Source organism: Hemicordylus capensis, chromosome 5 (genome assembly GCF_027244095.1).
Source record: "Hemicordylus capensis ecotype Gifberg chromosome 5, rHemCap1.1.pri, whole genome shotgun sequence".
NCBI classification, from domain to species: Eukaryota; Metazoa; Chordata; class Lepidosauria; order Squamata; family Cordylidae; genus Hemicordylus; species Hemicordylus capensis.
In genome coordinates this window covers 58,880,774-58,904,536 of record NC_069661.1, presented here as the reverse complement: position 1 = coordinate 58,904,536, position 23,763 = coordinate 58,880,774, and the positions used below count along the sequence as shown (strand labels likewise).

The 23,763-nt window shown below is 42.4% G+C and overlaps 1 protein-coding gene across 19 annotated transcripts in view; it reads left to right on the top strand.

Moving 5' to 3' along the window:
* Nucleotides 1–23,763, top strand: part of INPP4B (inositol polyphosphate-4-phosphatase type II B) — a 461,921-nt gene that overhangs the window by 241,274 nt on the left and 196,884 nt on the right. For all 19 annotated transcript variants that reach the window (XM_053253993.1, XM_053253999.1, XM_053254002.1 and 16 more), the window contains 2 exons: nt 18,066–18,116; nt 19,720–19,799. In XM_053253993.1, the coding sequence (XP_053109968.1) occupies nt 18,066–18,116; nt 19,720–19,799 (131 nt within the window). The remainder of the gene's footprint in view (nt 1–18,065; nt 18,117–19,719; nt 19,800–23,763) is intronic.

Here is a 23,763-nt window from a genome sequence, read left to right as displayed (position 1 = left end):
TGAAAAAAGATGAGATTCCAAGTTTCTTCTTTCTCCCATAATTCTTTTATTACTAATTGCAGATCACTGCTAATGAAAAACGCTGTTTTGCATTAAAAATGAGTAGAAAAAAATTGCTTTTGAAATGCTAAAATAAACTTTATGGAGAGAGAGAGAGAGAAAGAAACTAAAGATGGAAAGACACAAAAGTGTGTCTCATGTCTTGTCTAGCCCTAAGAGAGTGCTAATCTTGATCGTAGGTCTTTTGAGTCATGTGCTTCAAAGACAAAGTAGTGCTTTAATGCATGTTGTATGAGTGGAAGATGCCTTTTGCACCCAGAACTGCACCTTTCAGATTCAGCCCATTGTCTACAAGTTTGCTTGTGTTAAATTGCAACCCACAGTGTAGTTCTGTAGATGTTGATCAATCTATCAGAGGGTGCCTTTACTGTATAAATACTGGGGAAAATAGACCGTTTTGCAGTCCACATTGTTCCTGGCAAAGCTGAGACATATATTGGTGTTCCCACTGAAGAAGCTTTTTTACCATTTTTCACAGAGATACCGTCAGAAAGCAAAGTCATTTTTCCTCTAGTCAGGGAGTTCTTTTTGGCCGTGTTCAAATCTGAATAAAAGCAGTGTATGATTTTTCATTCAGAAATTATTTTAAAGAAGATTGTTTTTAATCATTAACTGTGATTATGCATATTTCTTGAAAAAAATATATGGAAATGTGCTGAAGAATTGTAAACATTTTTAGAATACAGTAGTTGATTTTCGCGATCACAAAAGAGGGTTAAACTTCTACAAGAATGGTAGAAAACATGATGGTCTGTCTGCCAGTAATTAAGGCTTACAGCGTCACAAGAGAACAAGCGGCAATTAATGTATGATAGTGTTAAATGCAAAGAGCTACCTTAAGTAGCTCAGCGGAGAAATGTTTGACTAACAAGCAGAAGATTGCTGGTTCGGATCCCTGCTGGTATGTTTCCCAGACTATAGGACTATGTTTTTCAGGCTATGGGAAACACCTATATCGGGCAGCAGTGATATAGGAAGATGCTGAAAGGCATTATCTCATAATGCGTGGCAGGTGGCAATGGTAAACCCCTCCTGTATTCTACCAAAAGAAAACCACAGGGATCTGTGGGCGCCAGGAGTCTAAATTGACTTGACAGCAAACTTTACCTTTACCTAAATGCAAAAAGACACTGCACTACTTAGAAGTATAAAGGTTAAGATAATGGCATGGTATATATTATGTCTGACCCACATTTATACTTTCTTATACAATATTTGTTTAACTTTACAAAACCATATTCCTAATCCCTTTTTTGTTAGATCATCTCATTCTGTCTAAACTTATTTTATGTAAATGAAAGAGTAAATATAATGAAAAAGAATTGTCTTCAGATGGCACCATGAAAGGATGTTGAAGAATATCCAGAAAATTCATCTTTGGTGAAATATTCAGCTCATGATCACATTGCCTTTTCATGCCAGTGGTGTTATTACCCCACTTGTTGACTCAGAAGCATATTTCCTTTTCTAATAAGAAGCCTTGAAAGGATTGCATAGTATAAGTGTGATTAACTGGATGCTTCATTTTTAGTAATTAAACTAAATTGCTCAAATTAAAATTTTGAGGCAGATTGAAACTCTCATAATTGTTGGACTGTTCGAGCTATGACAATATTATATAAAGAAATACAATATTGGGTCATAAGCTAAACTGTACATCATCAATCATATTTGTCTTCCCCAACCAACCATCATTTCTGGGGTGGCTGGTAGAGTCTCAGAGTACTATTGTATCATCTTCACTGCCCATTTGTTTTAATATTAGAGTCATTGTCTTGTACTGATGGGCGGGAGAACTCCATTCTTTTCTGTAGTTTTTTTACTTTAAATCTAGCTTCTAGTGGATACCTACGCTGGAAAAACTACTTCACTTACAAGTGTATGTATGAACCATGGACAAGTCTATCAATCGCTACTAGTCTTAATGACTTTAGGCTAACTCCAGGCTCAGAGGTATGTGCCTGAATACCATCTCTTCTAACCCCTCTCATACTGTTGCTCCCTACCAGTATGAGAGGGGTTAGAAGAGATGACTTCATCTCCTGCTTGTGGGCTTCCCAGAGGCTTCTGGTGGGCCAGTGTAGGAAACATGAAGCTGGACTAAATATGCCTGATGCAGCAGGGCTGTTCTAGCATCATATTTATTTATTTAACATATTTTTATACCGCCCAAAACGTACGTCTCTGGGCGATCTACAACAAAATAAAAACAGAAAGTAAAATATTAGTTAAAACAAAAAGTTTAAAACATTGCAACAATTTGAAATTTTTTAAACAAGATTTTAAAACTGCATTAAAACAATATTAATTAAAAGCTTTATAGGTTAAAACCAACACCTTGTATTTTGCCTGGAAACCTATCGGCAGCCAGTGTAGCTCCTTCAATACAGGAGTTATATGGTCTCTCTGAGATGACCCAGAGACCAACCTGGCTGCCGCATTCTGGACCAACTGTAGTTCCCGGACTATGTACAAGGGTAGCCCCACATAGAGCTCATTGCAGTAATCCAGTCTGGAGATGGACTCAACTGGCGTATCAGCCGAAGCTGATAGAAGGCACTTCTGGCCTCAAATCGCCTCAACCTGGGAGACCAGGGAGAGGCTTGGATCCAGAAGTACCCTAGACTGCATGCCTGTTCCTTCTGGGGAAGTGTGACCCCATCCAGAACAGGCAGATCAAAATCGTCTCTCAAGTTCCAACCCTGCATAATGAGTACCTCCGTCTTATCTGGATTCAGTCGCAGTGTGTTATCTCTCATCCAAGCCATCACTGACTCCAGGCAGGCATTTAGGGAGGTTATGCCCTCTCCCGATGATACTGACAAGGAGAAATAGATTTGGGTGTCATCAGCATACTGATAGCACCCTGCACCAAATCTCCTGATGATCTCTCCCAGCGGTATCATGTAGATCAGGGATTCTCAAACTTGGGTCCTCAGGTGTTATTGGACTTCAACTCCCATAATCCCCAGCCTCAGTGGCCTTTGGTTGGGGATTATGGGAGTTGAAGTCCAATAACACCTGAGGACCCAAGTTTGAGAATCACTGATGTAGATGTTAAACAACTTCAGAGACTGTATGGAGCCCTGGGGGAGACCATACAAAAGTTCAGATTTTAAAGAACAACAGTCTCCAAGGGACACCATCTGGAACCTGCCTGAGAGGTAGGAGCAGAACCACTGCAAAGCAGTGCCTCCCACTCCCAACCCCCTCAGATGCTCCAGAAGGATACTATGGTTGATAGTATCGAAAGCGGCTAAGAGGTCCAAAAGGACCAACAGAGTCACACTTCCTCTGTCCATTCCCAATTGAGATCATCCATCGGGCTGACCAAGGCAGTCTCTACCCCATAGCCAGCCCGAAAGCCAGTTTGAAATGGGTCTAAATAATCAGTTTCCTCCAAGACTGTCTGACGCTGGGAGGCCACTACCCTCATTTACCCTGCCCAGCCACAGAAGGTTGGATACAGGACTGTAGTTGCACAACTCTGAGGGATCCAAGGTAGGCTTCTTCAGAAGTGGTCTAATAATTGCCTCCTTAAGACAAGGAGGTCTCCTACTTTCCCTCAGAGACGCATTTATAATATCTTCCAGGCCTTCTACAGCAACCCCCCTGCCAGATAATATAAGCCTTGGCGGGCAAGGGTCAAGAGAACATGTGTTGGGCCACACCATTCCAATCAGTTTGTCCACATCCTCAGGAGTCAGAAACTGGAACTGATCCAACCTAATCACACAAGAGGAGTCGCTGGACACCACCACATCAGTCACTGAAGTAATTGTGGAGATGGAGTCTAAGTCGGCCTGAATATGAGAGATTTTCCCCACAAAGAATTTGTTAAACACATCACAGCGGGTAATCGATGGTTCCAGATTCTGATTCAAGGGAGGAGGGGCACATACTAGCCCTCTCACAACCCTGAACAACTCCGCCGGACGTGAACTTGCGGGTGCAATACGGGCAGAACTTGCGGGTGCAATACGGGCAGAACTTGCGGGTGCAATACGGGCAGAACTTGCGGGTGCAATATGGGCAGAACTTACGGGTGCAATACGTCTGCTTCTTTGCCGCACATATCGCCTGAGCATAGGTCTTCAAATGAGCTGTATGTTGCAATCTGTCGAATTCAAGCCGAGTCTTTCTCCACCTGTGCTCCAGTCGTCTACCTCGCCGCTTCAGCCCCCGCAGTTCTTCCGTATGCCAAGGGGCCAGTTTTGAAGCGGGTCAGAGAGGACGCTTAGGGGCTATCATGTCTACCGCCCCGGTGAGTTTGCTGTTACAATTCTCCACCAGGGCATCACCAGGATCACCAGCACAGCCAACACTAAATCCCTCCAAGGCTTCTTGAAATCCTAATGGATCCAATAACCTTCTCGGGTGGACCTTCCTAATAGGTCCCTCGGTTTCCATGTTGGAAACCTCGGTTTCCATGTCCCTCAGTTTCCGTAGGTTTCCATGTTGCTGGAAAGTTATTCTACAAGGTACATACCTTTTCTAATCTGTATCTTGCCTTATATGCTTACATTTACTAAACTTCCTTTACTTGAACATATTGTTGTTGTTGTTTTTAAAAGGTGGTCTTGTTCCTAGTTTTGAGAAAACCTGTGTGTACAATTTACAGGTGTTCAAACTCATAAACTGGGCTGAAATGTCCACAACTATATATGAATTTTAAACTATTCAGGATAATCTAAAGTAGGTTTAGTATATAAACCTAGATTCTAAAATAATTCATTCCGATACGTCCCTAATAGACTTGCCATGAGCTGAGAAGCATGGAACTTCATTGCCTTTGAAACGGGTTAGATTGTATACATATGTTGTATTCAGACTGCAACATATGTAGTATGCTATATCATTATGTAATATTGGTATCTTTGTGTAATATTTCCATCCTTTGTTCATAGTGCCTTTGCAAGTTACCTAAAAAAGGGAAGAAGTGCAACTGACTTGTGCTTCTGCTTCTTATTTATTCGATGTTGATTTATTTATTTGATTTATTTATTTGATCTCCGTGCTTATGTTATAGTAAAAGGTGAAACTGTAGTATTCCTCCTACCATTAGAGGCATATTGTCTCTTCCTTGATAAAGTGAAGTATTTTTCATTTTACTCATTAGATTGGACAGATTCGGGGAACCGGAAGCAAGGCATTCCAAAGTCCCCAAACCTGAATGTGCAGAACTGTAGTTCGGACTCTAACTCAAACCGAGGGTTCACTCATCAAACGCCAATTTGAATCCTCAGTTTGAAGAGAGGTTTGCTACCCAGGCCTCCAGTTTGTAACTGCCTCCAGTACATCAGATTCAGTAATGGAGGCAGCCTTCCATGGGACCGAAGTTGAGGGAAGGAAACTCTTTCCTCTCTCCATCCTGATTGGCTGCCGCAGCTGTCTATCAAACAATGAAGGAAGCCCGTAAGCCAGTTACATAGACTACACATAGACTGCAGAGAGAAGGCCTGCACTTATGTCTGAATTTGGATAGGTAAGCACGTGGGGGAGTGGAACTGTGGGTCCATTGGATCCGTGGTTCTGTGTTATGTCTGGATGTGGCCACTGTAAGTTCAAATGAGTGTGTGCAGGTTTTAGCATGTCTTAAGAAACAGACCTAGTAGTATGATCCATACCTTTTTACCTTTTATATTCAAAGCTTGAATATAATAGACTGCATGTATGACTTCACCTCTAGTTAGTATACATTTCATCAGCTGTGTGAATGGTGGAATATGGTGGTTCAAGTACACTGTGTGAGTGAAAAAGCCACCTTTCTGCCCCAAAGAAGATCTGATTCAGGGATTCCTTCAGGAATGTGCACTTGTTCCTTCAGATGGAGTGCTGCGACATCTAGAACAGGATGAATACTTGGATAAATTCATCTGTTTTCCATATATGTATTTGTAATACAAGAGTGTAATACAGCATCAAATTTAATCAATGTTTAATATGACTGAAACATTTAAACTAAGGATAGTTATTTGTAATTATATTCTACAAGTGAAGACATCTTAATCTCTTTACGTGACATTAGCTTATGAAAATGGATTATTGACCCTTTGGAATGATTTAAAAGTATTTCTGTATTAAGTAGTAATCTAAGCTTTATAGGTGCTAGGTTTTATTAGCCATAAAATTTACCTGAAATCCTAATGAGGATAATAATCCTTCTTTTACTGTCTTATTTAATATTCCTTTAGTACCAGCAAGCAAGCTGGGCATAGTCGAGAAAATATAGGTGACATGGTTGTTGCCCAGAGGGCTTAATGGGTTATAACATAAACTGGACAAAGGTGTTGGGAGCAGACAGGTTTGAAAATGAAATATAAAAATGGACATAGGAAAGTTCTGGAAGTGTAAAGTATGTAACAAGCCAACAATCTGTGCTGATGAAAGCCTTTGATATGGGATCTGAGGATCTATACAAAATAGAAGACATAGTCTTTCTGACATAGAGAATAGTGGAGAAGGAGGAACAGATTAACAGTTGATGTTAAATTTATTAAACTTTAGTACCTTCTGTAATTATTTCACCATGATAAAACTGCCTTTTAAAAAAATTGCTAGTATAAATTATAAAATAGACAATATGGATTTGGTTTTGAACTTTTCACTCTGTAATTCCTAAGGAAGGGTTTTCTTTTTCTGCTCCTTTCACCTCAAAACTCCAACATGGGAAATCATTATAGGATGTGGGAGACGCCATGTTGCTGCTGCTCAAAATCTGGAATGACAGGAACAAGGGCACAGAATCTGGACATTGATCTAGACCATATAGCCTAGTCTGGTAACCTCTATGCTTCTCTCCCAAGTCAACCTCCCTGGAATTTAAGGTCTGTGTCAGAGGTTCTTCTCTGAGTGCCCCTAACCTTTAGAAAAAGTTAAACAGGTGCCAACTGAGGAGAGGGTATTTTCAGGTGTCGGCCTGAAGGCTAAGCTGGGACCAGTATTTTATCATTTAGGCAACTGGTCAAGAGCTTTTATTCTCAGGTTTTGAGACTTAGTGAGAGTTGCTGTCTATTTTCTTTCCTTCTCTGGTTTTTATTGACTTTAGTCTGCTGGTGGTTGTTTGTATGCTGAACTGTTTTTTAGTGCCTGTATTGTTTGTTTTTGTAAACCACTTTGGATAGGTATTTTAAATATAAAAATAATGTAGGTATATTTAGAATAAAGGAATCACAATGGATGATTTAGCATCCCATGAGTGAAATGAACTTTCACGTTCCTAGATTCTATCTTAGTTCTAGGGGTTCCTAGCTGTTAGCAGACATCGGTCTATGCATATCTTTTTGATGCTTACAGCTGACATCCCAGCCAGCCCCCAGCCCCCATCCTGGTATAGTTCAGAAGAAAAACATGAACTTTCATCAAAACATGACATAATTTCAGAGATACTAAAAGGAATATATTAGGGTTCATATCTGAATGGGGCCATAGCTTAATGGCAGAGCACATGCTTTGCATGCATAAGGTCCCATATTCAATTTCTCTCTAGTTGAAAGGGTTGAGTAGCAGAAATTAGATAAGCCTGTGCTTAGACTATCAACAGCCACTGCTAGACAAATTACCCATGACCAAGCTTGATGGGCTAGTGGTTCGATCAGGGCTGGGATCAGCACATGGCATCCTTGGGCAAATGCCAGGACTATGATACATGCACTACCACTAGATCTTATGTTTTCCTTCCTTTATGCCAGCTTTCTGCAACTTCCATTTTTCCGTATTGCCTGAAGCGACACTATGTGGGAGGCATTGTGGAAGATTTAAAATGGTGTCTCCAGTGTGTCAGCACTGAAAGGAATGTGCTGCCTGTCACCACTAGCTGCCCGGTTAGCCTGCCAGTGCTTACCACAGCACTGAAGTAAGCACCTCTGTTACTGCCTGCTTCTGGTCCCAGTGCCTGGGAAGTCCAATGAGCTCACCAAGGGGCACCTTGAACAGGGCCCTTTTCAGCCCTGGAGTCACCCGTGAGTCTCACTTCGTGTAAAGCAGCTTCATCTTTACAAAGGTTCCAAATGTATTGTACCCAAGTTCATTGCAACCTCTGCTGATTGAGCTAAGAGGCACATTTTAAAGTGGTGCATCTCTTATATTAAGCAGAGGGAGAGCAACTGCACCTATCCAACTCCAGCATGGCATCCTTCCAGTTGCTGCTGCTGGTGTCTACCTTATGTTTCTTTTTAGATTGTGAGCCCTTTGGGGACAGCTAACTTCTAGCATTTGTCGTAAATCAGAACTACCCCAGTTATTAGCCTTATTATGTTTAACGCATGCAGTTTGTTTAAAGCATACACATGTAGAGATCTGCATGTGCGCGTGCACACACACACACACACAGAGAGTGATTAACACATTATGCTGAAGGCATGTGTAGCAGTACACTTCCTATATGTATCCTGCATTTCAGGGAATCTATACCCAGGTTCACTTTTAAAATGAAAGCATGTACAGTTATTCACACAAAAACGTGTACCTGTACAGGTGAAACTCGGAAAATTAGAATATCGTGCAAAAGTCCATTAATTTCAGTAATGCAAATTAAAAGGTGAAACTGATATATGAGACAGACGCATTACATGCAAAGCGAGATAAGTCAAGCCTTAATTTGTTATAATTGTGATGATCATGGCGTACAGCTCATGAAAACCCCAAATCCACAATCCCAGAAAATTAGTAGAATATTACATGGAACCAAGAAGACAAGAATTGAAGAATAGAACAATATCGGACCTCTGAAAAGTATAAACATGCATATGTATTCAGTACTTGGTTTGGGCCCCTTTTGCAGCAATTACTGCCTCAATGCGGCGTGGCATGGATGCTATCAGCCTGTGGCACTGATGAGGTATTATGGAAGACCAGGATGCTTCATTAGCGGCCTTCAGCAATTCTGCATTGTTTGGTCTCATGTCTCTCATCCTTCTCTTGGCAATGCCCCATAGATTCTCTATGGGGTCAGGTCAGGCGAGTTTGCTGGCCAATCAAGCACAGTACACTGTATACTTTTCAGAGGTCCGATATTGTTCTATTCTTCAATCCTTGTTTTCTTGGTTCCATGTAATATTCTAATTTTCTGAGATTGTGGATTTGGGGTTTTCATGAGCTGTACGCCATGATCATCACAATTATAACAAATTAAGGCTTGACTTATCTCGCTTTGCATGTAATGCGTCTGTCTCATATATCAGTTTCACCTTTTAATTTGCATTACTGAAATTAATGGACTTTTGCACGATATTCTAATTTTCCGAGTTTCACCTGTATGCAGACACCTGAATGCATGTATAACACGTCTGAAGAGGATTCTTTTGTATCTATAAAAAATCACGTCTGACCCAACCAGCTGAGGTGGTTTTAAGCAGGATATATCCATAATATTTAATCATTGAAAACCAAATCACTGAACTGTCTCCTTGAAGGAATATAGAAGCTATCTTTTCTGATCCCTATCAAGAGGGACAGAATGCTTATGTTCTTCAGTTCAGTCAGGGCTGGAGTGAATCTATAGATGGTCATCCTCATTGGCTTTGGCCAATTCAGGGCCTTCTCAGTGTATGACAGTACGGAAGTGACTCTTAAGCCTCTGAACTTGAAGATGACTGAGCGCACACAATCTGAGGAAGCTCTCTAGGCCAAGGTCGCAGCCTTGAGCCATGAGGTTCCTGATAGAAATTACTTCTCCTCTAGTGGGGCTCTCCTGTGCTTCTGAGATGATTCCCCTCCAGTCTCAATGACATTGCATTTATTATGCATAAAGCTATTCATTTTCTCCCTTCTACTTGTCAACCTCTCCTTTGTGTGCAGTGATTCTCAAACTTGGGTCCTCAGGTGTTATTGGACTTCAACTCCCATAATCCCCAACCAAAGGCCACTGAGGCTGGGGATTATGGGAGTTGAAGTCCAATAACACCTGAGGACCCAAGTTTGAGAATCCCTGTGTTATAGTATAGTCCAATAGTATACTTGGACTTCCAAAAGGCTTTTGACAAAGTTTCCCACCAAAGGCTAGTGAGTAAACTTCGAATAAGGGGCCAGGTTCATGTGTAGATTGGTAACTGATTGAAGGACAGGAAACAGAGGATAGAAATAAATGGACAGTTTTCACAATAGAGGGAAGTAAGAAGTGGGGTCCACCTATCTGTACTGGGACCAGTGCTCTTTAACTTGTTCATAAATGATCTAGAAGTTGGGGGTAAGCAACGAAGTGGCCAGATTTGCAGATGACACAACTATTTAGAGTAGTGAAATCCAAAACAGACTGTGAGGAGCTCCAAAAGGATCTCTTCAAACTGGGTGAGTGGGCAACAAAATGGCACATGCGGTTCAGTGTAAGCAAGTGTAAAGTGATGCATATTGGGGCAGAAAAATCCCAACTTCACATATACACTGATGGGGTCAGAGCTCTCAGTGACGGACCAGGAGAGAGATCTTGGGGTTGTGGTGGACAGCTCGTTTAAAGTTTCGACTCAATGTTCAGCAGCTTTAAAAAAGGCAAATTTCATGCTAGGGATCATGAGGGATCCCATTGAAGATGATTGAAAATAAAAATGCTAATATAATGCCATTATAGTATACCCCTCCTGTATTTTACCAAAGAAAACCAAAGGGCTCTGTGGGCACCAGGAGTTGAAACTGACTTGACAGCACACTTTACCTTTACCTTTACACAATTCTGTGGTACGGTCATATTTGGAGTACTGTATGCAGTTTTGGTCAGCATATCTGAAGAAGGGCATTGTAGAACTGGAAAAGGTGCAGAAGAGGGCAACCAAGATGAAGGCCTGAAGCACCTTCCATATGAGGCAAGGCTACAGTACCTGGGGTTTTGTAGTTTGGAAATGAGACTATGGGGAGAAATGATAGAGATTTATAAAGTTATGTATGGAGTAGAGAGAGTGGACAGAGAATTTTTTCTTCTTCGCTCACAACACTAGAACCAGAGGTCATCCCATGAAACTGGAGGCTAGATATTTTAGGACCAACAAAAGGAAGTACTTTTTCATACAGTGCACAGAAATCTATGGAATTCTATGCCATGGGATGTGGATGGCTTTAAAAGAGGCTTAGACAAATTCATGAAGGACAGGTCTATCCATGTCTACTAGTCTGGTGGCTGTAGGCCACCTCCAGCCTCAGACGCAAGATGTCTCTAAATATCAATGCTTCTAAATACCAGTTGCAGAGGAGCAACAGCAAGAGAGAGGGCATGCCCTCAGCCTGTGGACTTCTCAGAGGCATCTGGTGGCCACTGTGTAAAGCATGATGCTGGACTGGATGGGCCTTGGGCTTAATTCAGCAGGGCTGTTCTTATGTGTTTCTTTTTTTTAATGCGGTAATTATAGGAGACAAGTTCTAAGTGTAGCAAAGAGTGGATAAAAATCATTCAGGTATTTGTCATGTTTTCCTTGATGTACAGACTAGATGTAAATCATCCTGGGAAAGTATTTTGATATCCCAGAAGTTCTAAACTTTGATAATGAGGAGCCAAACAAGGTTGCTGTTCTCTCTTCAGATTTAGTGTGGGATGATGCCATTCAAAACAAGCTATTTAAAAAGCAATGCCTGTGGATTAATAGTTGGCATTGTTTCCTTTTAATATGGTTCAACTGAGGCTCCTGAGCAACATATTTATAGCATTATGGGGACTGTTTGCTAACATTTATTTGATTTGTAGTGCAAAATCTATCTCCTTTTTCACAGCAGAGAAGGCTATTTCACGTGACATCTCTGTGAAAATGCACACTGAATAAGATTCCTTTTTTAAAAAGAAGGAAAGAAAGAAAATGTAGAAATATTTAGCTTTTCATACAGAAATTTGGTGACAGCTCTCTTTTTTTCTGTCATCTTCCCCAGGGGATGAAAACTGGCTCACCCGTTCCTTTTTTGCATGAAAATAGATTTATCTTAAGAGTGTGAATTCAGAAGTCCTTTTATTGTCTAGCTTTTTATAATACCAACTTTAATGGATGATTCCATAGAGTATGTCTGCCAGGCACAGAATTATTTTCAAATGCAAATAATTTAATATATGGGATTTTGCCTCCCAAGGACTTCCTGTGTGATCCAATCCTGATGGTTCAGACCAAGAGTCTGTCCAGTACAACATCCTGTTTCCTACAGTGACTAGGCAGATGCTGTTCGGAAGCTCTTAAGCTGAGCATTTGGGTCACAGCCCATTCCCCAATCTCCCAGAGGCATTTAGAGGAATGCTGTCTGTGAACCTGGAGGTCCCAGTTAGCTGCTATGGCTAATAACCACTGAGAGACCATGAATGTGACTTTGACTGAAGTGAAGAGTGGACTAGTGTTTGGATTTCAAATAGATGTTTGAAAGAGGAATGAAGTTGGGCTGAAGATGGGAATCTGGTCTGGGCCAAAGGAATAGGGTGACTTCTGAATGAACTTCTACATAGTGAGCTACCTTATATGCCTTATAGAGAGTCAGACCATTGGTCCATCTAGCTCAGTACCGTCTACACAGACTGGCAGTGACTTCTCCAAGACTGGCAGTTGCAGGCAGGAGTGTGTCTCTCTGCCCAATCTTGGAGATGCCAGGGAGGGAACTTGGAACTTTCTGCAAGCAAGAAGGCTGATGCGCTTCCCAGAGCAGCCCCCTCCCCAAGGGCAATATCTTGCAGTGCTCACACATGTAGTCTCCCATACAAATGCAAACCAGGGCAGATCCTGCTTAGCAAAGGGGACAATTCATGCTTACTGCCACAAGATCAGCTCTCCTCCATTCTGGTCTGGGCCAAAGGGTGACTTATGACATTTTGATTGCATCTGAAGAATTTCTAGCTTTAGTGCAAGTAGAGTGGCAGTGTTTGGATAGATAAGATATGTGGCTTCTCCTAAAGGAGCATTCTGAGTGACTTCTGGGAGTTGGATGGATCTGGATTTGATCAATGGAGGATCCCTGGCATTTGGGATTCAGATGCTGCACATCTGGCCTTTCCAAAGGGCTGGGCTGGTGGTTGAAGCATGGATAGATGTCTAGCTTTGGCCAATGTAAGAGCTAGTGCTTGAGATTCAGGTTTTGGATCTGTACAAAATGACTTTGGGGTTCTGATTAGATTTGAATGAACACCTGGCTTTAACAACAGTGGTGTGCTGGTATGGAGGTTCAGATGGGTGCTTGATCTCCCTTAAAAGACTATGTGCAATATATACACTGACACAATTACTGTTTTTCTATCTAAACACATAGGTATGTCTGTGCTTGTGCACACACGCGCACACCCACCCACACCATAATCATCTAGGCCATTCTAGATAGTCTAGAAAATTGTGAGGGAAATAAGAGAGGTCAAAAATTGTCAAAGGTAGGAGAAGAAAAGAAGCAGGTGTGTGATGAAACATAAAGGGGGAAGGAATTCCCTTCAAGAATAAAGAAAGATGAGGAGTGGGTAGAGTGAATGTGGAAACTTTGTCCTTGGATGCACATTCCACCCCATTTTCTTGTTCTTCAAATACTCTTCCAAAAGCTGCTGCTCAGCCACTGCAAAATTTAAGGCAGAAATAAAGAGGTGAATCTTGGAGTTGCTTCAAATTCACCAGTCACCCAAATTCACCTATTATACATCAAAAGCTAACATAGAAGTTGGTTAAGAGTGGAATGATTTGTGATTACTGGTATAGTTGAAATGGTGATGACAAGAAACCATGCTCATTTTCTTAATAAAATGTTGCAGCACCTTAAAATCATTCATTCATTCATTCACTTATTTATCACATTTTTATACCGCCCAAAATGCGAGTTCTCTGTGTTTTTAGTTCTCTTTAGAAGTATGTTGTGTTTGGGATTGTTGTTGTTTTTTGTTTTAATTTAGATTTGCATTCTCATAATATTCTTCTTTATGTTAACTTTTTTATAATCTAGAAAATGTAAGAATAGGTTGACTAAGCATGTTCTAGAAATGATAATCAACTGGATTTCTTCATGTTGAAAGAGGAGCTTCAACATTTTCTAAGGCTTTAGCTGTCAGATTATAAATTCAGCTTTTAGAAAAAGGAGAGTATTTAAAAGCGGGGGCAGGGGGAGAATACCAATCAGGAATAGCTAAAATTTGTAGAGTTCTGCTGTCTTTTCATTTATGCAAAGTTAAGTAATTTTCATCATTTTTTTCCTAGGGGCGGGGGAAGGCTAAATGATGCCAAAAGGTTTTTTTAATCTCACATCCAAGTCTACATAGTGGAATTTTTCTGATATGTCTCTCCAAACTCTCCAATCTGCTTCTTCAGTGCCTCTGATTTTTTTTTTAAAGCTCCTTAAGGGTTTTACTAGATGACTGCATAAAGGAAAATTGCTGCAGATGCACATAATTGTCTCATGCAAGTTTCCTTCAACCAAGTTCAAAGTCCAGGGAATTTTGATGGAACTGGAGTTACAGGAGAATTAATCTCCGAAAAATTCCAATAGCCACCTAATGGCTCAATGGGGAAATAACTTGCCTAGCAAACAAGAGGTTGCTGGTTCGAATCCCCCTGGTATGTTTCCCAGAATATGGGAAACACCGATATCGGGCAGCAGCAATATAGGAAGATGCTGAAAGGCATCATCTCAGACTGCGCAGGAGGACGCAATGGTAAACCCCTCCTGTATTCTACCAAAGAAATCCACATGGATCTGTGGTTGCCAGGAGTCGACACCAACTCGAGGGTACAACTTTACCTTTACCAGCTCAGATAATGTGCAGCTCCTTCTGGATGTGACCTGTACTTCTCTGATGACTGTTGTCATGAACATTATTTGTCTAGTTGAGAAAAATCCTAAATATTTGGTAACCCTTTTCCTTCTTAGACAGTGGCTTACATACAGCACAGAGCACTGCCCATGGAAGAGTGGGGCGCTGGGAACACTGTAACTGTAGAAAGCCCATGTATGTTGTTAACAAATACCCAGAGACTCTGTGGCTCCTAAGGATTGCATTACCACTGCTCCAGTAATTCCCAATGGGGGCCGCATTTCTACAGCTCTGAAGCAATCCTTCAGAGCCACAGAGGCCCTGCATGTTTGCTAGCAGCATAAACAGGCTTTCCATACACACACCCTCTTCCATGGGCAGTGTGCTGCACAGTGTGTATGCCACATGTCTTTTTAACATGTATGTAGTGTTTGTATGGTTGATAGTATTAGTAGCATTGAAGTTCAGCTGCTTATTGGTTTACATGATAATAGCGACAATATTTAATCTGTGACCAAAGATGTAAACTTAAGTAAAGGGCCCACATAATTGAAAGGCTTTGTTCATGTTGAATAATTGCGTAGATGTGCCTCTCCATGATATGTTATCAGTTGTGTAATTCATCCGTTGAAATTGTGAAGAACTGACATTCCATTGTTGTATCTCCTTTTTCACCCTTTGACTGTCTGTTTATAGAAACATTAGCAACTGGAAGATTACCTAAATATAATGAAAAATACTGAGATATAGAAAAGACTAAAACAAGGTAACTTTTGTACTTGGTTACCTTAAGATTAACAGTGGCAGCTTTCAGACGCATTCAGGCTAACCACAGTTAAAACTAACCAAGGAGTTAACTGTGTTACTCCCAAACACATGAAACCATGATTATGGACCGAAAGCAAATTCTGTTTTGCCTCGCCAAACTCCAATCTGCACATTTGGTTATATCTAAGGGTGGCTGCTGGCAACGGTGGTGTTGCCACCCAGGCGTTACGCCCTAATTCTAGCGCAGCTTTAACAGCGATTTGGCGCAGATTTCCAAAACCCAGTCAGAAAGGTGGCGGTGCAGACCCACCCAGAGACTCCGCTGCTCCATGCTTTCGGCACTTCTCTGGAAGCTTCTCAGAAATTCATCTGTGACCCTCCTGTCAGCTATGTGGCTATGGAGTTGCCAGGCTACAGAAACGCCACCATGCCCCATCCCGTACTGGCCACCCTCTCAAACTATTCGGTCACCCCAATTCCCACTCTGTCCCTTGCTAGGTGGGGACCTAGGGGACCTTGCTAGGTGGGGACCTAGCAAGCAGGGGGGATGGGATGACAGGACGGGCACTAAGTGCTTTGCTCCCAGAGAAGGGAACAACAGTCATGTATGCTCACAAGCACAAATACTCCAATTGTCAACATGAGCAGGGCAGCACCCCATCACAGCACCAGGAGGGGAGCAAATGCCAGAGCGGGGGGACTCCAGAGTCAGGTATCAAAAGCAGAGCAGCAAAGTTCTACTTTATTCACATATAGATTGGGCACGTGGCATCCCTTCCACAACATATAGGCTGGGCAAGGGGCATCCCTTTCTCCATGTGGGGAGGTTTACTCCCTAAGCCTCGCTCATGAGAAGGGCCGCCTGCGATGTCCCATCTCAGACACCATCATGCTGGAGACCTAGACCTTTTCCCCACAGAATGCCCTTTCACGAGAGTGGCAGATTAAGGGGAGCTAGGGAGGATGCTCTTTTCAGGAAACCTGTGGAGACAGGCACCTGGGCAAGTGTCGATACGGTCCAAGCTGCTGTAAAACACTGCACCCTGCCAGCCCATACACCCATGCAGGGATGCATGCCACTGCCCCCAGCCCAGAAGGGCAAGGCCACTGTCCCGGCCCAGCTGGAAACTAGGTCTCTCATTTCCCGGGAATCCATGTTCTGGGAATTCCACATACGATGCCCTATTGGATCCATCCCCCAAGGTTTGAATGTGTTGAGGTCAGCACCGGACCCCAGTGTATACACAGTCCACACAAGTAGGTATGCCCGGGCAAATCCTCCCGCCCATGGCAGGGGTAGCCAGCATGCGTAGGCCATCCCTTTTGTGGCCAGTGAGCAAATATTTCAGGTGCGCTCTCCTGTCTGTCTTTGAGGGGCTGCCACAAGCAGAAATGGAGGAGCAGCAAGTTTCTACTTTTCCAGACATAGGTTGTAGAAGGTGGGGCAGCCCCTTCCCCTCATCTGGGGTTTGTGCTCCCCAGGCTTACTCACAAGCAGGGCTGTGAGGCTGAATTGGCAATGCACGTCCATTAGAGCTGTCACAAGAAACCATGGCTCAAGAGAGTGCAAGGCCACGAGGACACCTACCAGAGAACTCATGAGAAGGACCATCAGAAGGGTGAGGAGAGAATTGCCCAGACAAATCTGAAATGAATAGTGATGGCAAAACATCCCCTTCTACCATGAATTCCTTCCTTGCAAGAGTGACAGGCCATGGGGACTCAAAAGAGAGCCAGGTTGCTGTGTGCAGGTGATCTGCAGGGAGGGCTGCCCCAGAGAATGCTCTCATTGTCTTGGGGACTACAGGCAATCTGCTGTGAAGCTATGCCCCACACCAGTCCGCCCAGCCATATGCAGCCTTGCAAGCACCCCGGTACATGCACCCTGCTGTCCCGTGCTGGCTGGGCAATGGGGGCTGATCTTTCCCGGGAATCCCTGCAGTGAGATATTTGCATAAGGTGTGACGATGCACCAGGACCCAGACATTTTGAATAGGTTTAAAAGTACATCCTAGTGTCAACCCCCTCGGTGCATGTGCCCGGGAAAAGAAAAACCAAAGGGAGCATCTAGATGGCCTCTGGGTGTATGAAAGTCTGCACAGGGGAAGAGGGTGGTGAGTATTAAGGGGGATCTGTTCTAATTTTTTTTTTTTTTAACAAAGAAGGGGGGAAGCGGGGCCCAGCCACTTCCCCTGGGTGGTGGGGTGCTTACAAGCCTGGCTTACTCATGAGCACTGCAGGAGCAGCGTCAATCCATGTGGACTATACCCGCTCATGAAAGTGTCAGGCCATGGGTGCCCTAAGTAGAGTTGTGCTGCTGTGTGTTGTGCCTGTTGACGCTCTCAAAGAACTCCATATGTATATGCAATTGTCATTTTAAAAACTAACTATATTCATGCTTTTCACTTTGTCTGGATTACTACCCCAGTCTACTTGCAAAACAGCATTGTGATGTCTCTAGATATAGATATGGATATAGATATGGATATAGATGACAGAATCATATTCTAGTACAAAGTACAATTCAAAATGTAGCTAAAAATAAACTTTTTCCTTCCAGGTCCGCACCAGCATCCTGGCAGAACACAAAGAGCCAAGGACAGATACTGGGGTAAGACAGTTGAGTTCATTGATCAATATACTAACTTTTAAAAATAAAAGTTCAACAGTTCTAGTAGGTTCTTGAGCTTCATATTATAGTCATATTATGGTTCATGGTAAATCAAAATGATACAAGTAATGCACTTGCTGAAGGGTCAATAGATGCCCAATTGGAGGACATTATCTAGTGACTGGAATTTCCAGTAATATCCCAGGAAAAGGACACGGCATGATGTTGCTTTCTGCCTTGTTGCATTCTAAGATGGGTACAGAGGAGGGAAAGGTGTGTTTTGAAATGCTGCAGCTGCCAAAAACCAGCTGCCTTCTTACAGAAGCCAGATCTTTGCTTCAGTGAAGCCCTACCCTCATCCTCCAATCCTTTTTGATACCATACAGATTCGTTTCAGCATAGAATCAGCTCTGACACTGGACAAATTGTCTGTGGAATCATTGCCAGAGAAAAATGCTATGATAAGGTTTGCATTGCTGTTGCTTTGAACCTGGTTAATGGTTCAACGCTGTTAGCCCTAGTTTCCAAGCAGTCTCCATCCAGGCATTGAACCCAGGATTCGTAGCATCATAATGTTACCTATTTGAGGGTCAGTAGCCAAACTATAAAATCTGAGATTGCTTATCTCTATGTCTAGAAATCTAGCAGGGAAGTTCTGCTGCAACACAGGAGTGTGAACGATGCATATAAAGTGTCGATATAGTGAATTATGAGCGTTGGTGTTTTTTTAAATTCTGTGATGGGAGTGAGACCTGAAAGTACACACTTATTGAATGGTCTACAGTGAACTAGAAAGGATCATTGCTAGTTCAGGATACTTTCAGTCAAAGATATTTTACAATAATATATATTTTTAAGATGAGCAATTGGTGACTTTTAAAAGATAATAAAAGATCAGTGGTGCAATTATGTAGAGGCCATTTGGGTCATAGAAAAAAAAAGTTAGATTAGAATAAATGTAATCAATGTAGCCATATGAATCCATTTAGCTGCATCTGCACTGGAATGAATTTGTCCTTTTGGGGATGGAAATAAGAAAACAAATGCCTAGAACAATGTGATGAACTGGGGAAATGTAACATTTCTATTAATATCTTGTTCTAAGAGATTCATAAAAATAGCTTTTGAAAGCAAATGTGTTTCTGTTTGGCTAGATGATAATGCCTCCAGGTGTGAGAAATTATTGTAGCAAGAACTGTGGTAAAATTCTGAGATTTAACATTACTTGTTATATAAACATTGTATGAATAGGAACGATACACCTTCATTCTAAACAAACAACCCAGAGACACCCTGTCTTGCACCTGTATGTTTTCAGCATGCTGTTTGTCAGGTTGTCATTCTGTTTGTTTTTAATGAGAAAGAGGTTCCTGCCTCAGCTTAACAAATTATTGATAATAGTGTCACGGATCTGTGAAGGCATTCTGCAGGATAATAGATCAAGGTAATAGTTTCCTATTTAACATTTCTCTCTTGCTACCATATGCAGCCACAAGATTGAAAGAGAAACTACTAAAACTAAAAATCTAATGAAGGTGCTATTTACCTCCCTCTATCCCAGCTCACCCATCTCCTCTCCTCTTTTATTTCCTTTGGTTTCTAGAGAAGCTTTCTGGGTTGTGCTTCATTTAAAGTAGGCGATTTGGTGAAATCAAAGGAGCAACAATTGACTCTTAGCCTGAGGTAGGTCTTTTTTCCTGTTAACTGCAAAACATGCCAGATAAACAATCAATGACATTTAAAGACAGCTGCTTGTCTGTGTTTCCAAACTCAGAATTACTACAGGTTTATCAGATGTCTGTCTCAATTGCTGCCATTTTTATAGTGTACAAAGCTGAAGTTAACTGCAGGATTTTTAAGAGTATATTGGAGTAGATTGGAGAATACATTCCATTTCATCATCTCTATGGTCCTGTGTACGCTACCAGTCTATTAAACATAGTTAAGGAAGTGGGATGAATCCTGGCAAAACATGTTTTGTTTCCCTTCTCTCCCTGGGGAGTATTTCCCCCTTCTTCCCTTATCTGCTTTAATTCTGCAGTGATGCTAATACCCATGGTTAACCATAATGTAGATGAGCACTTACCTTATAAGCAAAAATTACATGTATTTAGCTGCACTTGGGCACTCTTTGTGAAATACAGTCAATGTCTGAAGAGCTAAGTTTGCAGTCTTTTACTTCTTTTTCAGTTAATCTCATACTCCTTGAGTAATGAATTAGTAACCTTGGATTAGAGCCAAAGGTTTCCTTTTGCATGTGAAGCACTACTCTAGAGCAGGGTTTCTTAACCTTGGGCACCCAGATGTTGTTGGACTACAACTCCCATCATACCCAGACATGGCCTTTGTGGCTGAGGATGATGGGAGTTGTAGTCTAACAACATCTGGGTGCCCAAGGTTAAGAAACCCTGCTCTAGAGCATTCCTGATGTAGGACTGTGTCAACTCCAGCTCGTAAGTTACATTTGCCAAGTAATGCCTACAGCCATTTCCCTTCTGCTCATGGTTCTTTGGATCGAGTTCTATACATGCAACTTGGTTTTGGTTTTTTTTTGCTTTGAGAAAGGTATGGGTCTACTTTGCATGTGGTTGCTCACATGCATCCCAAACATTTAATTCTGGAAAAAACGTGAAGAATAACCAAACATTAAAATGTTTTCCGTCTAGAATGTTTAGAACCTACAGAAGTTGGTTCTAAACATTTTATCAGTTTTCTGTGCTCCTTAGTGTATGAATCCAATGAATTCAGGACTGTAGGACAGAAAGACCAGGCTTTAACACATCACCATCACATTTGGAATTAAGAATGCCCTTTAGTTTCTCACACAGCAAACAATCCAGCTTCCCTCCCTGTTTTTCCGGCTTGTTGTTTATGTGCTCCACCCACTAGTCAAAGACTGGGCTGGGATATCAAAGCGATATTTAGGCGCTGGCCTGGATCAAGGAATTGATTATTATTATTATTTTTTTTTTTACAAACACCACACCTTGGACAACAGAGTGTTTCGTATTTTCATCAGAACATATTCCATGTTTCAGGAATAAAAATTCCATTAGAATTTTGATATATAATGGTGGCGACCTAGACAGGGGGAGTGCATCCCTGCTTTTTATGCTGGACCTCTCAGCAGCATTTGATAATATCAACCATGATATCGTTCTGTACTGCCTCTCAGGTATAGGGATAGGGGTAGTGCATTGGAGTGGTTCTGGTCCTTTATTGGGGGTAGGTTCCAGAGGTTGGTGCTGGCATACTTCTGCTTGACTCCTTGGCCTCTAGCCTATGGGGGGTGTCCCACAAGGTTCAGTATTGCCCCCCATATTGTTCAACATCTACATGAAACCGCTGAGAGAAGTCATCAGATGGTTTGGGCTCAAGTGTCATCAGTAAACAGATGACACTCAGCTCTACATTTCCCTGACATCAGATCCTAGGGAAGCAGTGGATGTACTGATCCAGGGGCTGGAGGCAGTGATGGGCTGGATATGGGCTAGCAAACTAAAGCTGAATACAAACAAGATGGAGGTGCTGTTGGTCAGTAGGAAAGTCAGTTGGGAAAGGGTGATTCAACCAGCTCTGGATGGGGTTAAACTCTCTTGAAAGGGCTAGTGTACAGCTTGGGGGTGTAGCTGGGTCCGACTCTGCTTTTGGATGCTCAGGTAGAGGTAGTGGCCAGGGGTGCCTTTGCACAGCTTCAGCTAGTCTGCCATCTGTGGCCTTTTCTCGAGAAGGCAGATCTGGCTACGGTTACACAGATAAATATATCACAAGTAGAAAACCTGCCAGGGAGGTGGTTGGACCCTTAGATGATGAGGGTGTGAAAAAGATTATTAAGGAGTTTAAGGAGATTGCAGAGAAGCTGAATGAATTCTTTGCATCTGTCTTCACAGCGGTGGATACTGTCCATATACCCTTTCTAGAATTGAGCTCTTCGGGTTTAGCGGCTGAGGAACTGGACTAATTTGAGCTGACAAAGGAAGATGTTCTAAACTGCCTTGAAAAACTAAAAATTAACAAATCGTCAGGGCAAGATGGCATCCACCCAAGAGTTCTGAAAGAACTCAAATGTGACATTTTTGATCTCCTAGCAAAAATAGGAGATCCCTACAATCGTGCTCTGTACCAGAGGACTGGAAAGTAGCCAATGTGATTCCAATTTTTTAAAAAAGTATCCTGCGGGGATCTGGGAAATTACAGGCTGGTCACCTTAATTCAGTGCCGAGTAAGTTGATGGAAAGCATACTTAAGAACAAAACTGTTAAGCATATAGAAGAAAAGGCCTTGTTGAAGGAGAACCAGCATGGCTTCTGCAAGGGAAATTCTTGTCTCACTAACCTTTTGAAGTTCTTTGAGAGTGTCAACAGGCATATGGATAAATGTGATCCGGTTGACATTGTATACTTGGACTTCCAAAAAGCTTTTGATAAAGTCCCCCACCAAAGGCTCTTGATTAAACTTAGCAGTCATAGAGTAAGGGGACAGGCTCATGTGTGGATCAGTAACTGGTTGAAGGACAGGAAACAGAGAGTAGGAATAAAAGGACAGTTTCACCATGGAGGTAGGTAGGAAGTGGGGTCCCCCAGGGATCAGTACTGGGACCAGTGCTCTTTAACTTGTTCACAAACGATCTAGGAGTTGGGGTGACCAGCGTAGTGGCCAAATTTGCAGATGACACTAAGCTATTTAGGATAGTGAAATCCACAGTGGATTGCGAGGAGCTCCAAAAAGACCTCTCCAAACTGGGGGACTGTACGACAAAATGGCAAATGTGGGTCAGTGTAAGCAAGTGTAAAGTGATGCAAAAAACACCAACTTCACATATACGCTGATGGAATCTGAGCTGTCGATGACTGACCATCTCTTTGAAAGTGTCGTCTCAGTGCGCGGCAGCTGTGAAAAAGGCTAATTCCATACTTGGAATCATTAGGAAGGGGGCTGAAAATAAAAATGCTAATATTATAATGCACTTATACAAATCTATGGTGAGGCCACATCTGGAATACTGCGTACGGGCAACCAAAATGATCAGGGGCCTGGAGCACCTTCCTTATGAGGCTAGGCTACAGCATCTGGGGCTCTTTACCTTTGAAAAAAGGCAACAGCCTGTGTAGTTGTGCTTTGCCCTTTCATCTTCCTGAGTGCTGGCAACTTTTTCCAACTGAGAGCACTAATTTTCATCTGCCTCAGCTTGGAGCCACCTGTGAGAGAGGTGACTCTGAATTTTGGGAAGCCTATAAAGACGGAGGAAGGGCCAGCGGTAGGCAGCCGACCTGTAGGCAGCCGGCCTTCGGTGTGGGATTGAGGGCTGGGGCATACTATATTCCTGTTGGTTATTCTAGGAGCTGCAATAGCTGGTTTGCCTACTTGTTACTGAGACTTGGTTGAAGTTAATTTGTAATATGTCTGGGTTTATCTAGAGATGGGGAAACGGGGTGCCTTTGTTGACTATGGGCAGCTATTCCGGAGGTGGTGGGGAATAGAAGTAACGTTGGCAGGTCAGCAGGCCATGCCAGGGGAAGGGCAGTCAGAAATTTAATATCTGTCTTCCCTTCCGGTTGTCCTGCCAGCTCTTTGACCTCGGGGAGCATTGCCAACAACCCACATATCCTCACCATTCTCCTTTGCAATGCCAGGTTGGTCCAGGATA